Raw genomic sequence first — 22,941 nt, forward strand, 5'->3', positions numbered from 1 at the left:
CCAGCCGACAGTGTAAACCAGCAGAGTGTGAAATAAGGCACTGAGGTTTTGCAAGTGTACCTGGCGGGAACGCCCGGTGACCAAGATAATTCACACAGGCAGGGATAGGCTGTGTAAGCTGCTCCAGGAATCGCTGGAAAATGGCCGGCGCCGAATAGACACCAAAGGAAAGGCGCTTGAACTTATACAATCCGAAAGGCGTGTTGATAACCATGATGTTCTGAGATTCGGCATCCAAGGGCAACTGGTGTTATGCCTCAGCCAGGTCGATCTCCCCCGGCAAGCTTGGCAAGAGGGCCTTCCTGTCGGGGAATGGGGTAAGTGTCAATCAGGGACTGAGCATTGACAGTAGCGCCGAAGTCCCTACACAGCCGTGATATCACCTACGCACTATACAGGCTCCAGCACGCCAGCGGCCTGGAGCCGATCAAGTTCCTGCTTGACCGCTGGTCGTAAAACCACTGGAAAGGGCCGGGCCTGGAAAAAGCGAGGCTGTGCATCCGGCCGTAGGGTGATGTGTGCCTGAAAGCCGGAAGCACATCCGAGATCCGGTCCAAACAATGGCGCAAAAGCGGAGCACAGATCGTCCAAGTCCTAAGAGGGAGCAGCCGTGGAAACGACCTTAACTTCGTCGGAAATTGAAAAGCCCAACAGTTGAAACGCATCCAGGCCAAAAATATTCGAAGCCGGCGGATGGTCGACGACAAAGAGGGTAAGGAACTGGGAAACATGCTTGTACGTCGCCTGGGCTGCTGATGAAGGAGAATGGAACTGTCTCTGTAGGCGACCAAATGGTGAGAGGGAGGCGACAATGCAAATGAGCCCAGCCAGGTAAATGTCGTCATATTAATTAGAGAGACGGTGGCCCAAGTGTCGACATGAAAACTGACATCCTGAGTGAAAATGCGGAGATTGAGGAAAAACTTCCGCACTGACGGGTAGTCCTGTGGGACGAACGACCGCAGAGCATGGACTGTATCTTGAGGACCAGGAGGGGCAGGACTGGAGCGAGTCGAATGACTACTACAAACAGATCGGATGTGGCCCTCCTTGTTACACAGCGTGCACGTTTTCCAGCGGTGGGGACAATCAGCCCGCGAACTGGCAGTAAAGCACTGTGGGCAAGAGGGAAGTGGGTCGCGCGACCGGCGACGAGGGGCGACCGAAGGCGCCGATGCCATAGAGACGTCGGACAACGAGGAGTCCCGACGGCACTGGCCTCTGTCGGCCGGGCCACGTCGATGTCACGAGGGCGGAACCCGTCGTAACGCCGCGATCGCCGCCACCTGCGGTCGCGCCATAAGACGCTCGTTAGCGGCTTGAGCAATCTCAAAGGAGTGGGAAATGTGGAGAATCTCTTCCAAGGAGGGGATGTCGAGTTTCAACGCCGCAGAGCGGACCTCCCTGGATCAGGGAGTCCGCATACGAAGACTTACACTGCTGACTGGTGCACGTAAAATCGCATCGACGGCTGAGACCCTGCAAGTCCGTGACCAGGAGCGATACGATTGACCCGGCTGTTTATGGTACTGGTGGAACTCCAGCCGAGAGGCGACCACGTGGTAGCGATGGGAATAATAGTTTGTCAGCAAAAAGGCAGATCTCCTGGAAAGAGAGAGCCACAGGATCGGACAACCGTGCCAACATGGGGAGAAGAAAGAACGTGTCCGGGGAGGCCCAAGACAAAATCAACGACCGCTGAAAAGAGTAGTCCGTGACTTGAAAAGCCGTAAAATTATGTTGTTTCAGCCGATGCAAGTAGGTTTCCCAGTCCTCTTTAGAGTCATTAAAGGGCGGAAACGACGGCCGACGTGGGAAAGCATCGGACACCCGAGGACTCGGAAGCTGTTGTGGCAACGCGTCCCGGGCATCGACTTTGTCCGTTAGCAACTGCAGCGACTTTTGTAATATGTCTAACTGGAGCTGCTGCTGCCGCATGAGCTGCTGCTGTTGCTCCAGCAGACAGACCAACCTGGCCTCCATACCAACAACGACCACCGTTTACCTCGTCGCCAAAATGTTGTAACGTCTACTGGAACCGTCTACATCTACATCTACATCTACATCTACATCCATACTCCGCAAGCCACCTGACTGTGTGTGGCGAAGGGTACCCTGAGTACCTCTATCGGTTCTCCCTTCTATTCCAGTCTCGTATTGTTCGTGGAAAGAAGGATTGTCGGTATGCTTCTGTGTGGGCTCTAATCTCTCTTATTTTATCCTCATGCTCTCTTCGCGAGATATACGTAGGAGGGAGCAATATACTGCTTGACTCTTCGGTGAAGGTATGTTCTCGAAACTTTAACAAAAGCCCGTACCGATCTACTGAGCGTCTCTCCTGCAGAGTCTTCCACTGGAGTTTATGTATGATCTCCGTAACGCTTTCGCGATTACTAAATGATCCTGTAACGAAGCGCGCTGCTCTCCGTTGGATCTTCTCTATCTCTTCTCTCAACCCTATCTGGTACTGATCCCACACTGCTGAGCAGTATTCAAGCAGTGGGCGAACAAGCGTACTGCAACCTACTTCCTTTGTTTTCGGATTGCATTTCCTTAGTATTCTTCCAATGAATCTCAGTCTGGCATCTGCTTTACCGACGATCAACTTTATATGATCATTCCATTTTAAATCACTCCTAATGCCTACTCCCAGATGATTTGTTGAATTAACTGCTTCCAGTTGCTGACCTGCTATTTTGTAGCTAAATGATAAGGGATCTATCTTCCTATGTATTCGCAGCACATTACACTTGTCTACATTGACATTGAATTGCCATTCCCTGCACCATGCGTCAATTCGCTGCAGATCCTCCTGCATTTCAGTACAATTTTCCATTGTTACAACCTCTCGATACACCACAGCATCATCTGCAAAAAGCCTTAGTGATTTTTCGATGTCATCCACATGGTCATTTATGTATATTGCGAATAGCAACGGTCCTACGACACTCCCCTGCGGCACACCTGAAATCACTCTTACTTCGGAAGACTCCTCTCCATTGAGAATGACATGCTGCGTTCTGTTATCTGGGAACTCTTCAATCCAATCACACAATTGGTCTGATAGTCCATATGCTCTTACTTTGTTCATTAAACGACTGTGAGGAACTGTATCGAACGCCTTGCGGAAGTCAAGACACAGGGCATCTACCTGGGAACCCCTTCTGAGTCTCGTGGACGAATAGCGCGAGCTGGGTTTCACACGATCGTCTTTTTTGAAACCCATGCTGATTCCTACAGAGTAGATTTCTAGTCTCCAGAAAAGTCATTATACTCGAACATAAAACGTGTTCCAAAATTCTACAGCTGATCGGCGTTAGAGATATAGGTCTATAGTTCTGCACATCTGTTCGACGTCCCTTCTTGAAAACGGGGATGACCTGTGCCCTTTTCCAATCCTTTGGAACGCTACGCTCTTCTAGAGACCTACGGTACACCGCTGCAAGAAGGGGAGGGGGGGGGGGGGGGGCGGGCAAGTTCCTTCGCGTACGCCGTGTAAAATCGAACTGGTATCCCATAAGGTCCACCGGCCTTTCCTCTTTTGAGCAATTTTAATTGTTTCTCTATCCCTCTGTCGTCTATTTCGATATCTACCATTTTGTCATCTGTGCGACAATCTAGAGAAGGAACTACAGTGCAGTCTTCCTCTGTGAAACAGCTTTGGAAAAAGACATTTAGTATTTCGGCCTTTAGTCTGTCATCCTCTGTTTCAGTACCATTTTGGTCACAGAGTGTGGACATTTTGTTTTGATCCACCTACCCCTTTGACATAAGACCAAAATTTCTTAGGATTTTCTGCCAAGTCAGTACATAGAACTTTACTTTCGAATTCACTGAACGCCTCTTGCATAGCCCTACTCACACTACATTTCGCTTCGCGTAATTTTTGGTCTGTGTACGAATTTAATATGAGAATTAATAAAGCAAAAACAAAAGTAATGGCATGCGACAAAGAAGATCAAGTGAAAGTCCAAGTTCATGTAGGCAATGAACTGCTCGAACAAGTTGATAAATTTACTTATCTGGGCAGTAATATTACCAGGGATGGAAGGAGCAAGGCAGAAGTGAGAAGTAGAATAGCTCTAGCGAAGGCTGCTTTTAACAAGAAGAAAAACATATTAACATCTAAGAGCATCAGCCTTGAAATCTGGAAAAGATTTTTGAAATCATATGTGTGGAGTGTGGCATGCTATGGTGTGAAACATGGACTCTCGGGACAGAGGAAGACCAGAAGCTAAATTCTTTTGAAATGTGGTGCTATAGACGCATGCTCAAAATAAAATGTATCGACAAGGTCACAAACGAAGTGGTTCTGGAAAGAGCAGGTGAGAAGGGAAGCTTCTGGAGTTTCATTGTTAAAAGAAGAGTGCAATTTACAGGCCATCTATTAAGACATAAAGGACTGAACACAATCATAGAGGGATATCTCGAGGGAAAAAGACCAAGAGGAAGACCACGACTGAGGTACATGGATCAAATCGCGAAAGATGTGGGATGTAACACCTATAAAGAAATGAAGAGAAAAGCTGAAAGACGCTCAGAATGGAGACAAGCTGCCATTGTAGCTGTTGCAAACCAATCCTTGGATTGACCACTACAGAAGAAGAAGAATTTTTGTTTGTCTGCGAGGCTTTGGCTATGTTTATGTTTGCTGTGAAGTTCCCTTTGCTTCCGCAGCAGTTTTCTAACTCGGTTGTTGTACCACGGTGGCTGTTTTCCATCTCTTACGATCTTGCTTGGCACATACTCATCTAACGCATATTGTACGATGGTTTTGAACTTTGTCCACTGATCCTAAACGCTATCTGTATTTGAGACAAAACTTTTGTGTTGAGCCGTTAGGTACTCTGTAATCTCGTGGGGTTGAAGTGACGGAAGGCGCTGCTGGACCCTTGGAGTGGCCCGTGAACAATCCACGTCCACTCGTACATAGAACAAGAAAGTAAATAAGCTGTCTAAGGCGAAGCGATGTGTCCAGAGACGTACCCAAGGTTAGACTGCCTGGTTGAGCGAGAGGCAGGTGCTTAAGTACTCTATCGGGGGCGCCGCTATTGGCCGCTGGAACCACGTGTTCCACTGTGGCGCACTCACACTAAATGCGGGCCAGGAGGCGCGCGCCGCCACAGCTTACGGCGCGATGGTGCAGAGACCTCTAGGGGTCTTCGACGTCCGTGACGTCTGGCGGGGATTAAAATTCCGCAGCGCGCGGTACCAGAATTCTGTTGTTTCTGGGATGTGGTGACATTTATAGAGACTGAAACAATATCCCAAAGAGCAGTGTAGGGCCGACCACGTGTGTCATCAGAAAGAATGGACGGTTATTTGGCTGTAAGGGCACGGCAGTACAGCCTTAGTACTGCATGGCAACTGGCATCTCACGTCGCAGCATCCTCTGGATGGGTTGTATCGAGGTAAACAGTGTACAGGAGGCTTCAGCAGAGTAGCCTTTACTGTTAGAGATCTACTGTCTGTTTACCTCTGGAATGTCTTCACAGAAGGTAACGTGGAGCCATCAACATTCCACTTGGACGGTCGAACGGAGCGCCAATGTTCTTTTCACAGATGAGTTCCGATTTCGCCTGGAGAGTGTTTCTCGACGGATTCGCATCTGGAGTGTACATGAAACACGATTTCTGGACCCAAACATTGGGGAAAGAAAAGAAATGGTTCAAATGGCTCTGAGCACTATGGGACTTAACTTCTAAGGTCATCAGTCCCCTAGAACTTAGAACTACTAAAACCTAACTAACCTAAGGACATCACACACATCCATTCCCGAGGCAGGATTCGAACCTGCGACCGTAGCGGTCGCGCGGTTCCATACTGTAGCGCCTAGAACCGCTCGGCCACCAAGGCCGGCTTTGGGGAAAGGTTGGAAAAAACGAAGAACTTTTTGTATTACTTTCTGTATTGTTTCCATTGTTTCAAGTTTACTGTCAGGTTTTTGTACCATTTTCTGGAAAAATAAAAGTAACCTTGCAAAATATCCGTTTGTTGCCTTAATTTTGGACACCAGTGTAGCCGGGGGAGAAAGTTGGTGTTTGAAGTTTAATGAGAACTTGCTGCCGCAGCGAAAAGTACCTCAGTCTTAACTACTTCCACCCCATTTTCTTCATCATATCCTGGTACCCTCTCCCGTATTTCGAAATCATATAAAGCGAGCTGTCCTTGTTTGAACTTTTCCGATGTCCTCCGTCAGACCTATGTAATACGTATCTCACACAGCATCTCAGTACTCCGGAAGAGGGCGGAAAAGCCCAAGATAAGCAGCCTCTTTAGTGACCAGCCACATTTTCTAAGTGTACTGCCAATAAATCGCAGTCATTGGGTTGCTTTCTTTTCCCACAACATTATCTATGTGCCGGTGTCAATTTTCAGTTGTTCGTAACTGTATTTAGGTGAGCTTCCAGCCTTTAGATTTATGTGATTATTGCGTAACCGAAATTTATCGGATTACTTTTAATGCTCATTGGATGACTTCACACTTCTCATTACTGAGGGTCAACTGCCACGGTTTTCACCATAAATACGTCTTGTCTGAAGCATTTCTAAATTCGTTTTGATCATCTATGACATTACATGACGGTAAATGACAGCATCATCGGCAAACAATCTAAGAGGTCTGCTCAGACTGGGTCCTAAATCGTTAATGTAGATCAGAAACAACAGATGGCCCATAACAAACGGTTCAAATGGCTCTAAGCACTATGCGACTTAGCATCTGAGGTCATCAGTCCCCTAGACTTAGAACTACTTAAACCTAACTAATCTAAAGACATCACACACATACAGTCCGAGGCAGGATCAGAACCTGCGACCGTAGCAGCAGCGCGATCCCGGACTGAAGCGCCTAGAACTGCTCGGTCACAGCGGCCGGCTGGGCCCATAACACTTTCTTGGGGAACACCAGCTGTTACTTCTGTTTTACACGATGACTTTCTGTTACCTGTTCTGACACGAAATCACGAATCAGTCAGACAACTGAGACGAGACTCCATAGGCACGCAAACTAAATAGAAGTCGCTGCGAGAAATGGTGTGTAAGGTTCTCTGGAGATGTATTAATATGATTCTTGCCGTTTAGGGCCAGATGTAGCAAGAGTTGTGGAATTGGTTTCTTCTTGGTTGGGAAATAGTTGTTTTGATTTCGACGTTATTGTCACGTCTGTGTGTTTTTCCCTTCTGTTTCAGATTTCAAGAGTTATATGGTATGTTAAATACTACGAGGGGCGTTCAGAAAGTAAGCTCCTATCGGTCGCGAAATTGAAACGACTATGAAAATCCGATAAAGCTTTGCACAGATGTGTTGGGTAGTGTCTCTAGTATAACCCCAGTTAGCATCACGTCGCTCTTCTCATTTCTGAGCTCGCAGTGAGTGCGTAAAGATGTCTAGAAAATAGTGTCTGCCGCCAAGTACGAGGGCCTGGTGAGAAATTTCGCCTGAAGCTATGCAGCTAACACTACATAACTGTCGTGCTGTTTCGTCTTCAAGACAATTCTCAGCCTCATTCTGCAGGGGCAATGAAGATGCTCCTGCATCGTTTTCAAATGGAAATGTTAGATTACCCACAATACAGTCTGCAATTGTCTTCCCCTGAGTTTCATCTCTGGTCACATGAACCGCTGTCTTTGAAGACAACATTTTGACACAGACAACGAGGTGTAGGCCAGCGTGGAGAATTGGCGGAAAGCACTGGCGGCTGCCTTCTATGATGAGGCTATTGAAAAGTTGGTACAACGCTATGACAAAAGTCTAAGTCAGAACGGCGACTACGTAGAGAAGTAGCTGAAAGGTGTAGCTAATTGTTACAAGTAAAACATTTCTGATGTTCACTGTGGTTTCATTTGGCAATCAATCGGAGCTTACTTTCTGAACAGGCCTCGTATATGTATGTATCGCATTCCGAATAAGTTTCCTATTTCTCCGTTCATTGATTTGATTGGAAATGTAGTGAACAAAACTTGATGTTGTTGAGTAGATGTTCGACTCCTTACTGCAAAAGGTCAGGTCTGCTGGTGTTTAGTGGCCACTTACTGCTATTATAAGGAAAAGGTCACCTTCAGCAAATACCTGAAATTTACAAGAGAATCGTAAATGATATGCTCTAAAATGTAGCGTTTCATATTTTCGGAAGATCTTTAGGAATCCAAAAAGGTCAGACGTGGGGTCTTCTTGTTGTTGCAAGTTATTGCTCTACTCTCGCTCCCGTTGGTAAAAACCATTGTACTATTGTAAGCAATTACTATTCGCTTTCGCAAGATCGCGTCGAACAATGTAACTTCCAGGCAGTTTGGTGTGCTACTGTCGCAGTGGGCAACACGACTCTTATGTTAGACCGTGATGACAGAACAGCCCTCAGATAAACGCGTACGCTTTCATGACAGTGGGCTTAGTCTGCTCTATCGGTGTCCAGAACAGTCCGCAATCAATACATAAATGTTTCCTTACAAGTGTTGTTCCAAATGCGGACCACCACGATCACAACAGTGTCTAGTGCGACGAAACATCCACTGGCGTGCATGCTCAAGAATCCCAGGAGTCCGGTTGCCTATCTGTTGCTGCTGCGACATCCCTAGCAAACAGGTCGATCTGAGTCTCGCAAAATAGGCTCCTTACGTGCCTCCAGAACAAGAAGTCCATTTTCACTGTCCATGGAAGAGCACCATGGCGACCTATCGCAGCTTGCATTAGCGTGCTTCTTAAATAGAGTGCAAAACGTGTCTAATTCCTGTCGTGCTCAGTTTGCACAGATCGATGAATTCTCAGTTGGGCATTTTGTAGTAACTGTGCGGAAGAAACGTTTTGTACTCTACTCTGTTCAGATTACCACAAAGTACGTAAGGTATAATCACATTTATATTTCTTTAGTGGTGTTATCAGTCCCACAATAAATCCTCTCCATTGCCAACCTCTTCATCTCAGGAGTAGCACTGTCACCTAAAGTCCTCATTTATTTGATCGATATATGTAATTCTCGGACATTATCTCCATATTCTTATGCTCTGCAGCTCCCTCACGTACCATCAGTTTATTACTTGATGTGTTGGCACATGTCCTATCACCCTGTCATTTCTTCTCAACGATGTCCATGTGTTACCTACCTGGCCTATCCTAATTTTCAAAATCTTTTTCTCGCACCTCATCTAAAACGCTTGTACTCTCTCCTTTCCGATTATCCCACAGTCCAAGATTCACGTCCACACAGTTTTGTGCTCCACACGAACATAGTAGAAACTTCATCCTCAAATGTATACTGCTAGTGGACTTACTTTGGCAACAAAACTCCCTCTTTGTTTGTTCTATGTGTATGTCCTCCTCTCTTCACCCACCATGTGTTATTTTGGTCCAAAGGTAGCAGCACGGTGACTATGTTGAGAAATAAATATTTAGACATGAAGAATGAAAATGTAGAATTTTAATGACGTTTGTTTAAGTTAAAAAACTTTGATTCCCATAAAAATTTCCGAGGCAGTACTTTTTAGCACGCTCTCGAACAAGCCCTCTTTGAGAGGACCGCTGGGAGAACAAGGGCGACTTCTTGTATCAGAAGTATTTGACGACGATAGCTGGTGACTGTGATTCAGAAGTCGAGTAGTGACTGGAACTGAACTCGGGCCTTAAAACGTTTTGATTACTGATCAAAGTCTGGACCCCTAGGCGTAGAAAACAGAAAATCGCCGAAAATACCCGTCACCCGCCGCCCACTATATCGATACATTCACAACTTCGTAGGGTTAACACAGCTGCTCCCGTTCTTCGTTTTATCAACTTGACAAACCTGTCAAGGACATTTGATTATGCTGTTTTTTTTAATCCTCTGCCTGTCTATGTCTTTTATAGTATTGTCCCTTTTAGTTGCTGCTTTAACCTCGTGCCTCACGGTGCATTCCTAACTTAGTCTGGGTGCTAATGACCATTGTAGTTGTGCGCCCTAAAACCACAAAAAAAAAATTATCGCGTGAGGGTTTTTATCATACCATTCATGGGTTTTTCTATTGTTGGAAACGCCCTCTCTTGTGACTTGGCGTCGTCTGTAAACAGAACAAAAATATTAAAACAGTGCTTGCCTGTACACTGTGTAAGAATTTGCAAACTTTATTCGAGATGATAGTACACTGCCTTCTATGACTTCACCTTCTGTGGATGATACAGGTGTAATTGTTGTTCATGCAAAATTCTCGAAATAGTTGTTCAACTTTGTTCAGAGTTTGTGGAACACGCTAGCTACTAGTGGTTGGATAGTCACCAACCGCGTGTAACTCTCGTACAGATTGGGTGCGGTGGCGTGTCTCTGACGTCTAGGATGCCGCTGTCGTTTTTGCACCGCTCTTCCACTGTGATGAGAGAAACCTTACATAAGGTGCACATTGGAAAACTCTTCATGAGTACATCAATGCACACTATTGTCTGGTACTGCTAAATACATCTAACACTGCCCCAAGAACAAACCCAAGACAGAACCGAGGAATACTGAACGTAAGATAGCGGGTGAAGAATATAGTGGACATTGCTGTTTGTGAGCAGAAAGTAGCGTGAGTCAGTGGAGCTAGTTTGTTTACGAACGAGAGACACAGTGCATACCGTGAACAGCTGTGGTGCGGGTACTTTAAATACAATACAAAGATAAATGCGCGTAAGAAATCAAACTAAATGCAATTATTGTGTGACAAGGCATGGTAGACCACAGTCACTTACACCAAAGCACTCAGAAAATTTCCCCAAAAATTATCCATAATTTTTCACTGTAGATCGACTCACTCACTGTACTCCGTTAGTAACTGTGGTGTCACCGCCAGACAGCACACTTGCTAGGTGGTAGCCTTTAAATCGGCCGCGGTCCATTAGTATACGTCGGACCCGCGTGTCGCCACTGTCAGTGATAGCAGACCGAGCGCCACCACACGGCAGGTCTAGAAAGACTTACTAGCACTCGCCCCAGTGGTACAGCCGACTTTGCCAGAAGGGGATCACTGACAAATACGCTCGCTCTCATTTGCCGAGACGACAGTTAGCATAGCCTTCAGCTACATTTGCTACGACCTAGCAAAGCGCCGTATTCAATTGATATTGAGATTCTATTAATGTATCATCAAGAGCGATGTTCTACAAATGTGGATTAAAGTTAAGTATTCCAGAAGCTACGTACTTTTCTTTATAGCATTCATTACGTATCCTGTTTCAGACCTCCCGCCAGCCTACGTGAGTTAAGCGCGTGCCTTTCGGCTTCCTCTCATTGTGTCTAGGCTGTCTTGTCTAGACACAACAGTAACTGTGAGATGGCATTGTGGGAATCACATGCACAAAATGTGTACACATGTTTCAAACAGCAGAAAAGGAGCAAAAGAAAAATAAGTAAAAGAGCTGGTCGCATTCGGTGTATAGAATTATTTAAAATATGGCTATCTTCAGTACTTCAGGTGACTACATGAATGAATATATTTTGGAAATCATAGAAAAGAATGGTAAGTATGCCAGTATACATGAAATTCGTAGACACACACTTAGCAGGTCAATACTCAAACCATAATGTTCTATCATCTATTAAAATTCCATAATAAATTGCCAAAGGAGACAAAGTAGATAATTACATGGAGATGACAAAATTCATGGGATAGCGATATGCATGTATACAGATGGCTCCAGTATCGCATAGACAAGGTATAAAAGCGCACGGCCTTGACGGTGTTGTAATTTGTACTCAGGTGTTTCATGCGAAAAGTATTTCGACGTGATTATGGGCTCACGACGTAAACCAACAGACTCTGAACGCGGAGTGGTAGATGAAGCTAGACGCATGGGGAATTCATTTCGGAAATCGTTAGGAAATTCAATGACAGTGTCAAGAGTGTACCGAGAATACCAAATTTCAAGCATTATCTCTCACAACGGACAACGGTGGCCGACGACTCTCAGTTAAGGACCGAGAGCAGTGGCGTTTGCGTAGAGTTGTCACTGCTAACAGACAAGAACCACTGCATGACAACCACGATAATCAATGTGGAGCGCTCGACGAACGTATCTGTTAAGGCAGTGAGGCCAAATTAGGCGTTAATGGGCTGTGGCAGCAGGCGACCTAAGTTGCTAACAGCGGGACATCGCCTTCAGCGCCTCTCGTGGGCTCGTGTCCATATTAGTTGCAACGTAGACGACTGGAAAACCATGCCCTGCGCGGATGAGTCCCGATTTCGGTGGACAAAAGCTGATTGCAGGGTTCGAGTGCGCTGCAGACCTCGTGAAGCCACAAGCTCAATTCGACAACAAGGCACTGTGCAAGCTGATGGTGGCTCCATAATGGTTTGGGCTTTGTTTACACGGAATGGACTGGGTTCTCTGGTCCAAATGAACCGATCATTGAATGGATACAGCTATGTTCGGCTACTTGGAGACCATTTGCAGCAATTCATGGACTTCATGTTTGCAAACAAAGATTAAATTTTTATGTATGGCAGTGCACCATGTCACGGGGCCACAATCGTTCGCGACTGGTTTGAAGAGCACTCTGTTCAATTCGAGCGAATTATTTGGCTACCAGTCGAACATTTATGGGTCATAATCGAGAGGTAAGTTCGCGCACAAAATCCTGCACCGGCAACGGTTTCGCGATTATGGAGGGCTGTACAGGCAGCACGGCCAACATTTCCGCGTGGGACATCGAACGACTTGTAGAGTCCATGTCACGTTGAGTTACTGCACTAAGCTTGGCAAAAGGAGATCCGTAACGTTGTTGGGACGTAGCCCATGATATTTCGTGTAAAGCGCAATTTTATTTGAGAAGGTAGTCAATACTTTGCTGTTAAACAAAGCATGATACAAAAGTAAAGATTACCTTGAGAAGTCGAAGTATTGGTTAATAAAATAGCGACTAAAACACAACTGTCATATTGCAGTAAACTTTCACAGTGTAATGAATTTGATTGGTTAATTGCACACACTGATTCGTTTGTTCGTAATGCTAATGTTTCAGTGTGCCTGTGAGCTCAGCGTCTTACATGATGAGGAGACGCTATCTTTGAGGTATGTGGACAGCAAGACACAGACGCATTGCAGTATATTTGCAATACTGAAATAATCTGGTATGTACAGAAAATAGGAACTGAAAGACACTGCATGGCTATACTGCGCAAATTAAAGGGTCGCTTTTTTTGACACCTAGCCACATTCTTGCATTGCGACACAGAAGTTTGAAATTTGGCTCAAAGCTGCCTCCGCAACAGTACAAAAGCTTGACGCCCTGCGAGTCGGCGACGCTTCAGACAGCAAGATGTTGATACATGTGAGAAAAATGGGACAGAGCTCAATAGTTCATGTTAAGTGTGACGTGTGTTAACGATGGCTCCGCCCGCCGCCACTGTGGACGTGTGACACGATGGGAAGGCCGTAACCCCCTCCTCCCCTCTCCCCCACTTAACGAGGTCTCGCCACTTCTCTTGACGCCTCTGCGATGAAGGTCAGAAGCGCGACGCCCAGCTCTGAAATCACACGGTTCTGCTGTGTGTGATCGAGAAATACATTTCAGACACACTGCCGCTCAGAATCGTCACGAAGATTTCTAAAGGTGTGAAAGGCGTTAATGAAGACCAACCCTTTCTTTGATGCGTTCTTACACTCACATCTTGCTGTCGAAAACGATTGTTAGAAGTGCGATGTGCAACAGGATTTCGTTCTTGACAACTTTCGTCGCTGCTGACACCCTGACGATTCAACCGTTCTTTAAGGACAATGCGGTGCTGCCAGCCAATTGAATGTGATCTGATCATTTGGAATGCTGCTCGACCGCAATTTTTGCTTTGGTAGTACCATTAGGGACCGTTCAAAACCATTCAACGAAAATTTAACGTGATCCGAAGCGTCAAAAGGGTATTGATGGTTTCTTAGACTCCCTGTTTTGCACTCTTCTGTAGCGAGACCGTGGGAGATACGACCATGATACGTGGGTGAATATAGCGGCAAAGGGTCTCTGTAGCACCCCCCAGCTCAGCAACATCCTCTCTGCCAGCCGCACACTTTTTTTAAGCAACTTAAAAATGCACTGTGTAAAGAAACACCTCGCCCAAGCCATATAGGCTCCTGCAGTCAGGCAACCTCTTCGATACCCTACAACTGAGTGGCACTAAACTGCTGCTCCAGTATCTGCTGATGAGTGTGCAGAACGTGTACACCAGAGCAAAAATTTTAGTCGCAGTACACTCCAAAGACGTCATATCTCGTACAGTGGGGCTGTAGCCCCACGATGTCCTTAGAGAAGGACACAGGGTGTATCAGCAGCGTCGAAAGTTGTAAAGAACGTCGTCCTGTTCCACACGGCGTTGCAAACATTCGTTCTGACGGCGAGATGTTTGTAAACCAACGCCTCAAGGGAAGGGCTGGTTTCATTGACGCCCATTATACTACCTCCTGAGGCCTTTTCGTGTCGATTCTCAGAGGCGATGTGTTCTTCGGCCACCCATTACTAAACTATGTGATTTCACGGCGTTGCGTTGCGGTCCTGACCTCCACCGAAGAGGCGTCAAGAGAAGAAGTGATGTGTGGTTGCTGTCTGAAACGCCACCGTGTCCGAGGGCGATGTTGCAGAGCACCTCTGAGCGAAATCTTACACTTCTGCGTTGCAATGGTGACCATTTATTCTTTTGCACAATAAAGAAGAATTTCTCCTAGTGTAACAAGTAAATGAGCATTGTACTTTACACATGAAACGAATGAAACAGTGCAGTTGTCAAGACTCTGGGCTTATATTCGGAAGCATAGAGGTTTATGTTCTGTCTGCTCATTGTGATCGTGGTTTTCTGTTGTTTTCATAAATAATTTCAAGCGAACGCTGGAATGATTACTTAAATAAGACAGTGGCCAACGACCTAAATATATCAATATGTGTACTAGAATCGACATATTTGTCGCAGAAGAACAGGAACTGAAAACATTTCTCGTTTATTCTTCACACTCACAAGAAACCACTTGAGTGCTAGGTCGCAAGTTCAATCTGAAGTAAGGCTCATTTTAAAGTGGTAACATTCACGACAGGAAATACATTAGCTGCTAATGACTCATCGTGTGCATCAGGAGGGCGATAGAAAATGAGTGTCCGGTAGGAGCAGAAATCAAGCTTCTATGGAATGTATGCATTATTCTTTACAATATGGACATCGCCTACATTCAAGAAATGCTCAAAACAAACCACTGACTTGCACCATGAACACCGAATGAAAAATGGCGGGCCACCGTGATCACTAAGATTCGCACCATCATGAAATCGAACTCCTTGGGAGCTACAAACTGTGAAGGACGTCCAGCTAGGTATCCACTCTTAAAAAACGAATATGGAATCATACTGGCGTAATGCGGTGATGAGAGCTGGTGGAATGTGATGGGATGCAACCGAATACGAAACACTGTGCCGTGGAGCTTATCCTGAAACTGGCCACCCTTAAAGTCGTAGCTGCAGATAGTGCGACAATGTGTTCTACAGGCACGGAGAAAACAAACATCCAGAGTCTGAAATTGTCCTGTGGTTCTAGGTGCCATGAATTGCAATGTCACACACTTTCCAGGAGGGATAGTTTACTCTAAAGAAGGATGATATTTATCCGCAGACCAGGAATTACGCAAAAGCAAGTTATTTTGACCATCAAGTTGCTAAAAGCAGTGCTCGTGGCACAGTTGTAATTCTCTTACTCAAATTTTGCCACTCTCTCTTGCTGTGACTTGAATATTCGCTACTGCCTTTGCAAGATCATGCACACAACAAAGAATAGTAGGGGCCAGAGCACCTCCTACATCTCGCAGCACAATAAATAACTTTCCAGCCAATTTACCACGCAGATTAACAATCGGCATAATTGTGTAAGAATGCGTTAGACACTGATGTTAGTTGATCTTGATAAGACTCTCTTAGTGCGCCCCCTTTTCTTATGCACTACACGGTTACACTGTTGCGGAATTATTCGAAATCTGTACGTAATTGTTTTTTTTTTACTATGTTGTGGATTATCTTACACGTGCGCAATGATGTTTAGTACCTGCTCCTTGGACAATGATTGTCGTTTAGTATGTTCCACTAGAGACGGATTTTGTCGCTCTTTGTCCGACGAGGATGATAAACTACATGACCAGACACCTGTTTCATTATCACTTTCACCTGTTAAGCGTGTGCGATCATCATTGCACTCCTTATGTACATTGACCGCACCGTCGAGTGTATACATCACACATTCCACTGACTCAACTTTCGGCAACTCTAGTATTTTATCTGCCACCACCTTCTCACTGCGGTTCCTTGGGTTCCTTTCTGACGAAATGCCAACTTCTGCAACTGTTGTAGATATAATGCAATGCGAAATTTCTTATGTTCCTTATCGATGAAACAACAATTTCGGCGACTGTTGTAGGTATAGGACAATGTTCGCTTCGTTTATCGTTGCCTTTGCTCTGCTTTGTACGAACACCACTAACACTGTAGCACTGCTGGGAGTTACTCGTCGACTAAGTAGCTAAACTACACTCCGTAGCCTCATTCTGCCCACTGGATACCTCCAGTCCCGCCCCCTCTCGCCATTAGCAGCCAATATTGTTGCTGCATGGTAGACAATACGTGGGGTGTCGAATCCCTTAGACATCCTTGGTCATTTACGACCTTGCACTCAAGGGGTTCGTTGTGAGTTTTGAATATATGACACGTTTCGATCTTTCTGGATCAGCTTCAGATCTATGTAGTTGCTCCAGCTGGCATTGTGCATGCTAAACAATAACACATTTTATGACTAACGATAGATTCTTTTTCTCCAATGTTTTACTGTCAGTCGCACAAGCCACTATACCACTATATCCCTTTATTCTAGTTTTATTCTCTTTCAACTTTCCAGCCCCCATTGGCTCGCTGCATAGAAATACTAGAAGCCATCCGAGTTTCGGGAAAACAGAGCACAGTCTCTTCTTCACTCGGCCTTACTCCCCTTCGCGCAGAAAACTCACCGATTGACACCCAGCAGATGTGTGACCCTTCCACGTGGCTGAAGACGCATGGCAGTTTTATCCGCGTCAAAATGCTACTCGCGTAGTGGAAGAACACGAAGTCGGCACACACAGCGCCTTCGTTGTCTCTGCGCAAGCCAGTGAGATCCAGACGCTCAGACAACAGCGTCATTACGCGAGATAGTATCGGTCATCATCGGAAACTTCCGCCAGGCTCCCTCTTTCGCGTACAGCAGACATATGAAGATCACTTGAATGTGCCCAGGGCATGTATTGTTCTATGGGGCGCCTGAGACCACTGGCGAAGCATGCGCTTAGCATCTGTGTGTGTGTGTGTGTGTGTGTGTGTGTGTGTGTGCGTGTGCGTGACATTTCCTACACCTGCAAATATTCATGCACAATTAATGACGTACCGATAAGTCACTGTGTCTGGATACAAAGTTGCAGCTAGCGGGACTCATTCGACCATCATCCACAGCCCTGGCTGAAGCCTGGACACGGCACTTTTGACACGCTGGGTTGAAGTCTGTTGCTTCTCAATGCCGACAGTTGTGACATAATACGTGAATTTTAATCCAGTTTCACTGAATTTCTTCCCAATTTTGACGCTGTACTCTCCTAGTCTCTGCCACGCAAGAAATGGATACACTCCTCTCTTGAGTGCTAGAACAACATGTATCTGTCATCTTCACTCAGTTCAGAGCCTGTATCAAAATCGTCTCTTTGGTTAACTCGGTAACCTGATTCCTATTCATTTCGAGGTGAATTCCTGAAATTTCGGCTTTATAGCGAAAAAACTGGTATCCTTTTGGAGTAATCTCCAATCATGAAAGATTACAAAGTTATTAGCATTCTTATTGCTGTGGCCACCCAGTTCATACATCGTAGCTCCTATTGAATCGGCATCCCACTTCACGTCCAACCAACACGGGATGCCTGCATCACAGGGCGTATATTTACCAGGAGCACCTACGACGTCTGTGGTGTGTTTCCAACACAAATATTTACCGGCGGCCGCAAGACAACCTACCAACGGCTGCCAGGGACCGCTACCCATTCGCGGAGCCTGCAGAACAGCTTCACCAGAGGTCGGAGGTAGCGTAGGAACTACTTTAATACGCCAGGCACGTCATCGCAAACACTTCCGGCAGATATACCCGCCAAACGGGCCTTATAGGGCGGCGCACTTCCGGGAAAAGGGCAGTTCGAAGCACCGCTAGAATGTACACTCCTGGAAATGGAAAAAAGAACACATTGACACCGGTGTGTCAGACCCACCATACTTGCTCCGGACACTGAGAGAGGGCTGTACAAGCAATGATCACACGCACGGCACAGCGGACACACCAGGAACCGCGGTGTTGGCCGTCGAATGGCGCTAGCTGCGCAGCATTTGTGCACCGCCGCCGTCAGTGTCAGCCAGTCTGCCGTGGCATACGGAGCTCCATCGCAGTCTTTAACACTGGTAGCATGCCGCGACAGCGTGGACGTGAACCGTATGTGCAGCTGACGGACTTTGAGCGAGGGCGTATAGTGGGCATGCGGGAGGCCGGGTGGACGTACCGCCGAATTGCTCAACACGTGGGGCGTGAGGTCTCCACAGTACATCGATGTTGTCGCCAGTGGTCGGCGGAAGGTGCACGTGCCCGTCGACCTGGGACCGGACCGCAGCGACGCACGGATGCACGCCAAGACCGTAGGATCCTACGCAGTGCCGTAGGGGACCGCACCGCCACTTCCCAGCAAATTAGGGACACTGTTGCTCCTGGGGTATCGGCGAGGACCATTCGCAACCGTCTCCATGAAGCTGGGCTACGGTCCCGCACACCGTTAGGCCGTCTTCCGCTCACGCCCCAACATCGTGCAGCCCGCCTCCAGTGGTGTCGCGACAGGCGTGAATGGAGGGACGAATGGAGACGTGTCGTCTTCAGCGATGAGAGTCGCTTCTGCCTTGGTGCCAATGATGGTCGTATGCGTGTTTGGCGCCGTGCAGGTGAGCGCCACAATCAGGACTGCATACAACCGAGGCACACAGGGCCAACACCCGGCATCATGGTGTGGGGAGCGATCTCCTACACTGGCCGTACACCACTGGTGATCGTCGAGGGGACACTGAATAGTGCACGGTACATCCAAACCGTCATCGAACCCATCGTTCTACCATTCCTAGACCGGCAAGGGAACTTGCTGTTCCAACAGGACAATGCACGTCCGCATGTATCCCGTGCCACCCAACGTGCTCTAGAAGGTGTAAGTCAACTACCCTGGCCAGCAAGATCTCCGGATCTGTCCCCCATTGATCATGTTTGGGACTGGATGAAGCGTCGTCTCACGCGGTCTGCACGTCCAGCACGAACGCTGGTCCAACTGAGGCGCCAGGTGGAAATGGCATGGCAAGCCGTTCCACAGGACTACATCCAGCATCTCTACGATCGTCTCCATGGGAGAATAGCAGCCTGCATTGCTGCGAAAGGTGGATATACACTGTACTAGTGCCGACATTGTGCATGCTCTGTTGCCTGTGTCTATGTGCCTGTGGTTCAGTCAGTGCGATCATGTGATGTATCTGACCCCAGGAATGTGTCAATAAAGTTTCCCCTTCCTTGGACAATGAATTCACGGTGTTCTTATTTCAATTTCCAGGAGTGTATTTAGAGCTGCCACCCCGGCAGCCACGGCCATACGCCTCTTCTAGCTGGCCTATCTCTTTCAGCTGGACTTGGTATAGTCGACGAACATCTTGACATTGTAGAATTGTTTATTGTAATCTCTCCCCGTGAAGAGTCGGGTCTTTTCTATTATTATTTGTTATTTTATATTTGTGACGATTCGCAGTTGGGATCGAGTCTGATGTTCTTTTGGAAATTGTATTATGGTTTTGTTTTCGTGAGTCCAGTATATTGTTTTTGGACTTGTGTTTTCCACATTTCTATTCTGCTAGCGCAGACACTTCACTTATCGCATCGACTTTTTTCTCCCACAGGACACCATCTATACATCTGCTTCTGCTGTATTGTAATTAAAATTCTAATGTAATGTGTTACGTACGTATTCATTGGCAAAATTCATTTATTTGCATGAGATCTTTCAGTATTTAGTTTTACCTTTATCTGTTGGTATCAATTACGAGAAATTTTAATATTTACTGATATGTAATTGTTATTTCAGTTTATGTTTCGAATTTCTGTGACTGAACGTTTGTATGTAAATGAAGTGCGCTTATAAACTATGTGTACGGTATAGACGTGTATATGGAGCCAGTCTTATAGTTTTTATAGGTTTTATAGGTCAATGAAGCAAGTATAATGAGGTGGAGATTTGTTGGGTAGCGCAATGATATTTGTGAGTCGACTGTAGTAGTTGTACTGAATAAAAGAAGTACACATACCAATGAAATTTCTTCCTGGCTGCTTCCAAGTTGTCGAAGCTCTCATTGAAAATGTACAGGCGAAATCCACGCATGACATTTTTATAATGCCACTCGAAGTCAATGTCGGCGATGTCACAGGGAAACAGCTTGCGGTCGGCTTCTCCCATATGGCCCCACATGCACACCAAGTTGTCGTCTTTGAAAGTCCACTCTTTAGTGGTAAATGTCTCCAGGACTTGCATGGTTCCATGAATACGCGAGTACACGTCCCACAGTCTGCAACATACACGCGGTGTCAATGCTGCAAACAGATCATCCTTGTCATGATTAACAGTGATGCTCATAGTTAAAAATAAAAATTTTATTACGGTAAACATCGTAACATTTTGGTAAATCCTAAATATGTCTATGACTGTTCCATAAATACAGGATGAAAGTAAATAAAACCGACAAACTGCAGGGACCAATTCCTGGCTGAAAATGGAAGAGAGAAGGTCCTATGAACATGTTTCCGGATATGCATTGCAGCCACGGTAGATGGCGCTGACAAATGAAAGTTCCTCTGACTACATGCTGTATGTTCCTTGCGTGCCGCGCGGGATTAGCCGAGCGGTCTTGGAGCTGAAGTCATGGACTGTGAGGCTGGTTCAAATGGCTCTGAGCACTTCTGAGGTCATCAGTCCCCTAGACTTAGAACTACTTAAACCTAACTAACCTAAGGACATCACACACATCCATGCCCGAGGCAGGATTCGAACCTGCGACCGTAGCGGTCGCGCAGCTCCAGACTGTAGCGACTAGAACCGCTCGGCCACTCCGGACGACTGAGGCTGGTCCCGGCGGAGGTTCGAGTCCTCTCTCAGACATGGGTGTGTGTGTTTGTCTTTAGGATAGTTTAGCTTAAGTAGTGTGTAAACTTAGGGACTGATGACCTTAGCAGTTAAGACCCATAAGATTTCACACACATTTGAACATTTTTGATCCTTGCGTCTTGCAGGCTGTGTGATTGACGCAGTGTACTGTAAAAAGGGGAATGGTTCCCTATTCATGTTTGCGTACTGCCAAGCAGGTGGTGACGGTCGAGAGGCAGCTCAACTATACCAAAATAAGTACCCCCACAGACACCAACCACGTCACGCAACATTTCACTTAATCGAGCGCTCCTGCCGTACATCGGCCTAAGCCGTGGATGTGACACCAGATTTGGTTTCACATTTTTGTCTTTAACATTTATAGTGACCAACGAGCTCACGGCGACGAGCTGTTGCTTCTGGTTGAATTTCTACACGAGGGACCAATTCGCACAGTTGTCTCATCTCATCCGCCAGCCCATTCTGCTGGCTAGTGAGACGTGTTCGCACGTCTTTGACTTCTAACGTTCCTTCCTGTGTCTTTTCAGCCACTGCCTGTCCCTGCTTTTTAAGAGCAGAAATAGCCTTCTTGGGCGCGCTCATTCCGACCGTTGCCAGCGCTGCCTCATCTCGCGCACTCTCGTCCTAATAATCTGGCTGTCTTAGGCAGGCGTCTGGAATTTACCGCTACTTCTTGCGTCTCATCTGACGTTTTCCTAATGTCTTCAACCTCTGCTTTTACACCCTTAACTTTATCCTGACCTAAGTTACGTTTTCGACAAGCTCATCAGCCTTTCTTTGAATTTTCTTAATTTCTCCATCTGTTGTTGCTTCTGAATTTTCCTAATCTCTTTAATGAGGTTCTCCGGTCACTAATCTTATGTCTGTCGTCTCCTTTCTTCTCTTTCTTGTCGTCTCTTCTCTGGCTCTTACATAAACTGAATGATCGTTTATAATTATGCACTTCCAGTAACCTCCCCAGGACTAGATGCTCGGGACACAATTGCGCTGTGGCGCATTGTCTGCGAAATCGGACTCTTAATTTCCCTGACTGTACCTCTTTCCGTGTTTACAGATCCTACGTGACCTGCCACCTCAGCATCATTTTCACTTTCATTTCATGGGTGAAATGAGCCCTCATAATCGGAGTATTCTGCATTTGACATTTGTGCCCCGTTTGCTGAGTGATTTAAACGAGCTGGTTCCGCAGTCCTATCTTGTTTTGCATCAATGACTGACTCTTGTTCCATTTTGGACAACAATAGTGCGAGGCTCTTCTCACCACACACACAAACTTAGCTTCTCGTAGGCATTCAAATCACCTGCTACTTCTGCAGGCTTCTGACTCAAATGCCTCACGCTCCGTATTTCCATTCAGACATTTTTCAAATAATGCACACACTTCTGCCTAAGCCCATGAAACAAAACTTACACTGAAATGTCGTACACATCCCCATTAGCAATTTGCTCATCTGCTTTTTCTCGGAGAAACAGTCTCCTAGCCTTCTTAACTGATTTATTAACTTCCGTAAACATAGTTGCTATAATGACATCATGATCTCTACTGCCCGTTTGTATACCGACATTGTCGATAATATTCAGCCGATTTGTAGCTAAAAGATCTAAGATATTTCCAGTGATTGTGGACTACCAAACTAGCTCCTCACGACAGTGTTCAGAGACCATGGTTCAAAAGTACTTCGCATGACTGTCTGACTGTACCTCCTGAAATGAATCCATAGACATCTCAGTCTA

The 22,941-nt window shown here is 46.2% G+C and overlaps 1 protein-coding gene across 2 annotated transcripts in view; it reads right to left on the minus strand.

Annotated features, from left to right (window-relative positions):
• LOC126230334 (fatty acyl-CoA reductase 1-like) overlaps positions 1–22,941 on the minus strand; it is a 263,811-nt gene that overhangs the window by 9,203 nt on the left and 231,667 nt on the right. Inside the window, exon 8 of one of the 2 annotated variants that reach the window (XM_049942392.1) lies at positions 20,354–20,611. The exons of the other annotated variant lie outside the window; for it this stretch is intronic. Coding sequence (XP_049798349.1) covers positions 20,354–20,611 — 258 coding nt within the window. The remainder of the gene's footprint in view (positions 1–20,353; positions 20,612–22,941) is intronic. 2 annotated transcript variants of the gene reach the window in all.

This window comes from Schistocerca nitens, unplaced genomic scaffold (genome assembly GCF_023898315.1).
Source record: "Schistocerca nitens isolate TAMUIC-IGC-003100 unplaced genomic scaffold, iqSchNite1.1 HiC_scaffold_380, whole genome shotgun sequence".
Taxonomy (NCBI): Eukaryota; Metazoa; Arthropoda; class Insecta; order Orthoptera; family Acrididae; genus Schistocerca; species Schistocerca nitens.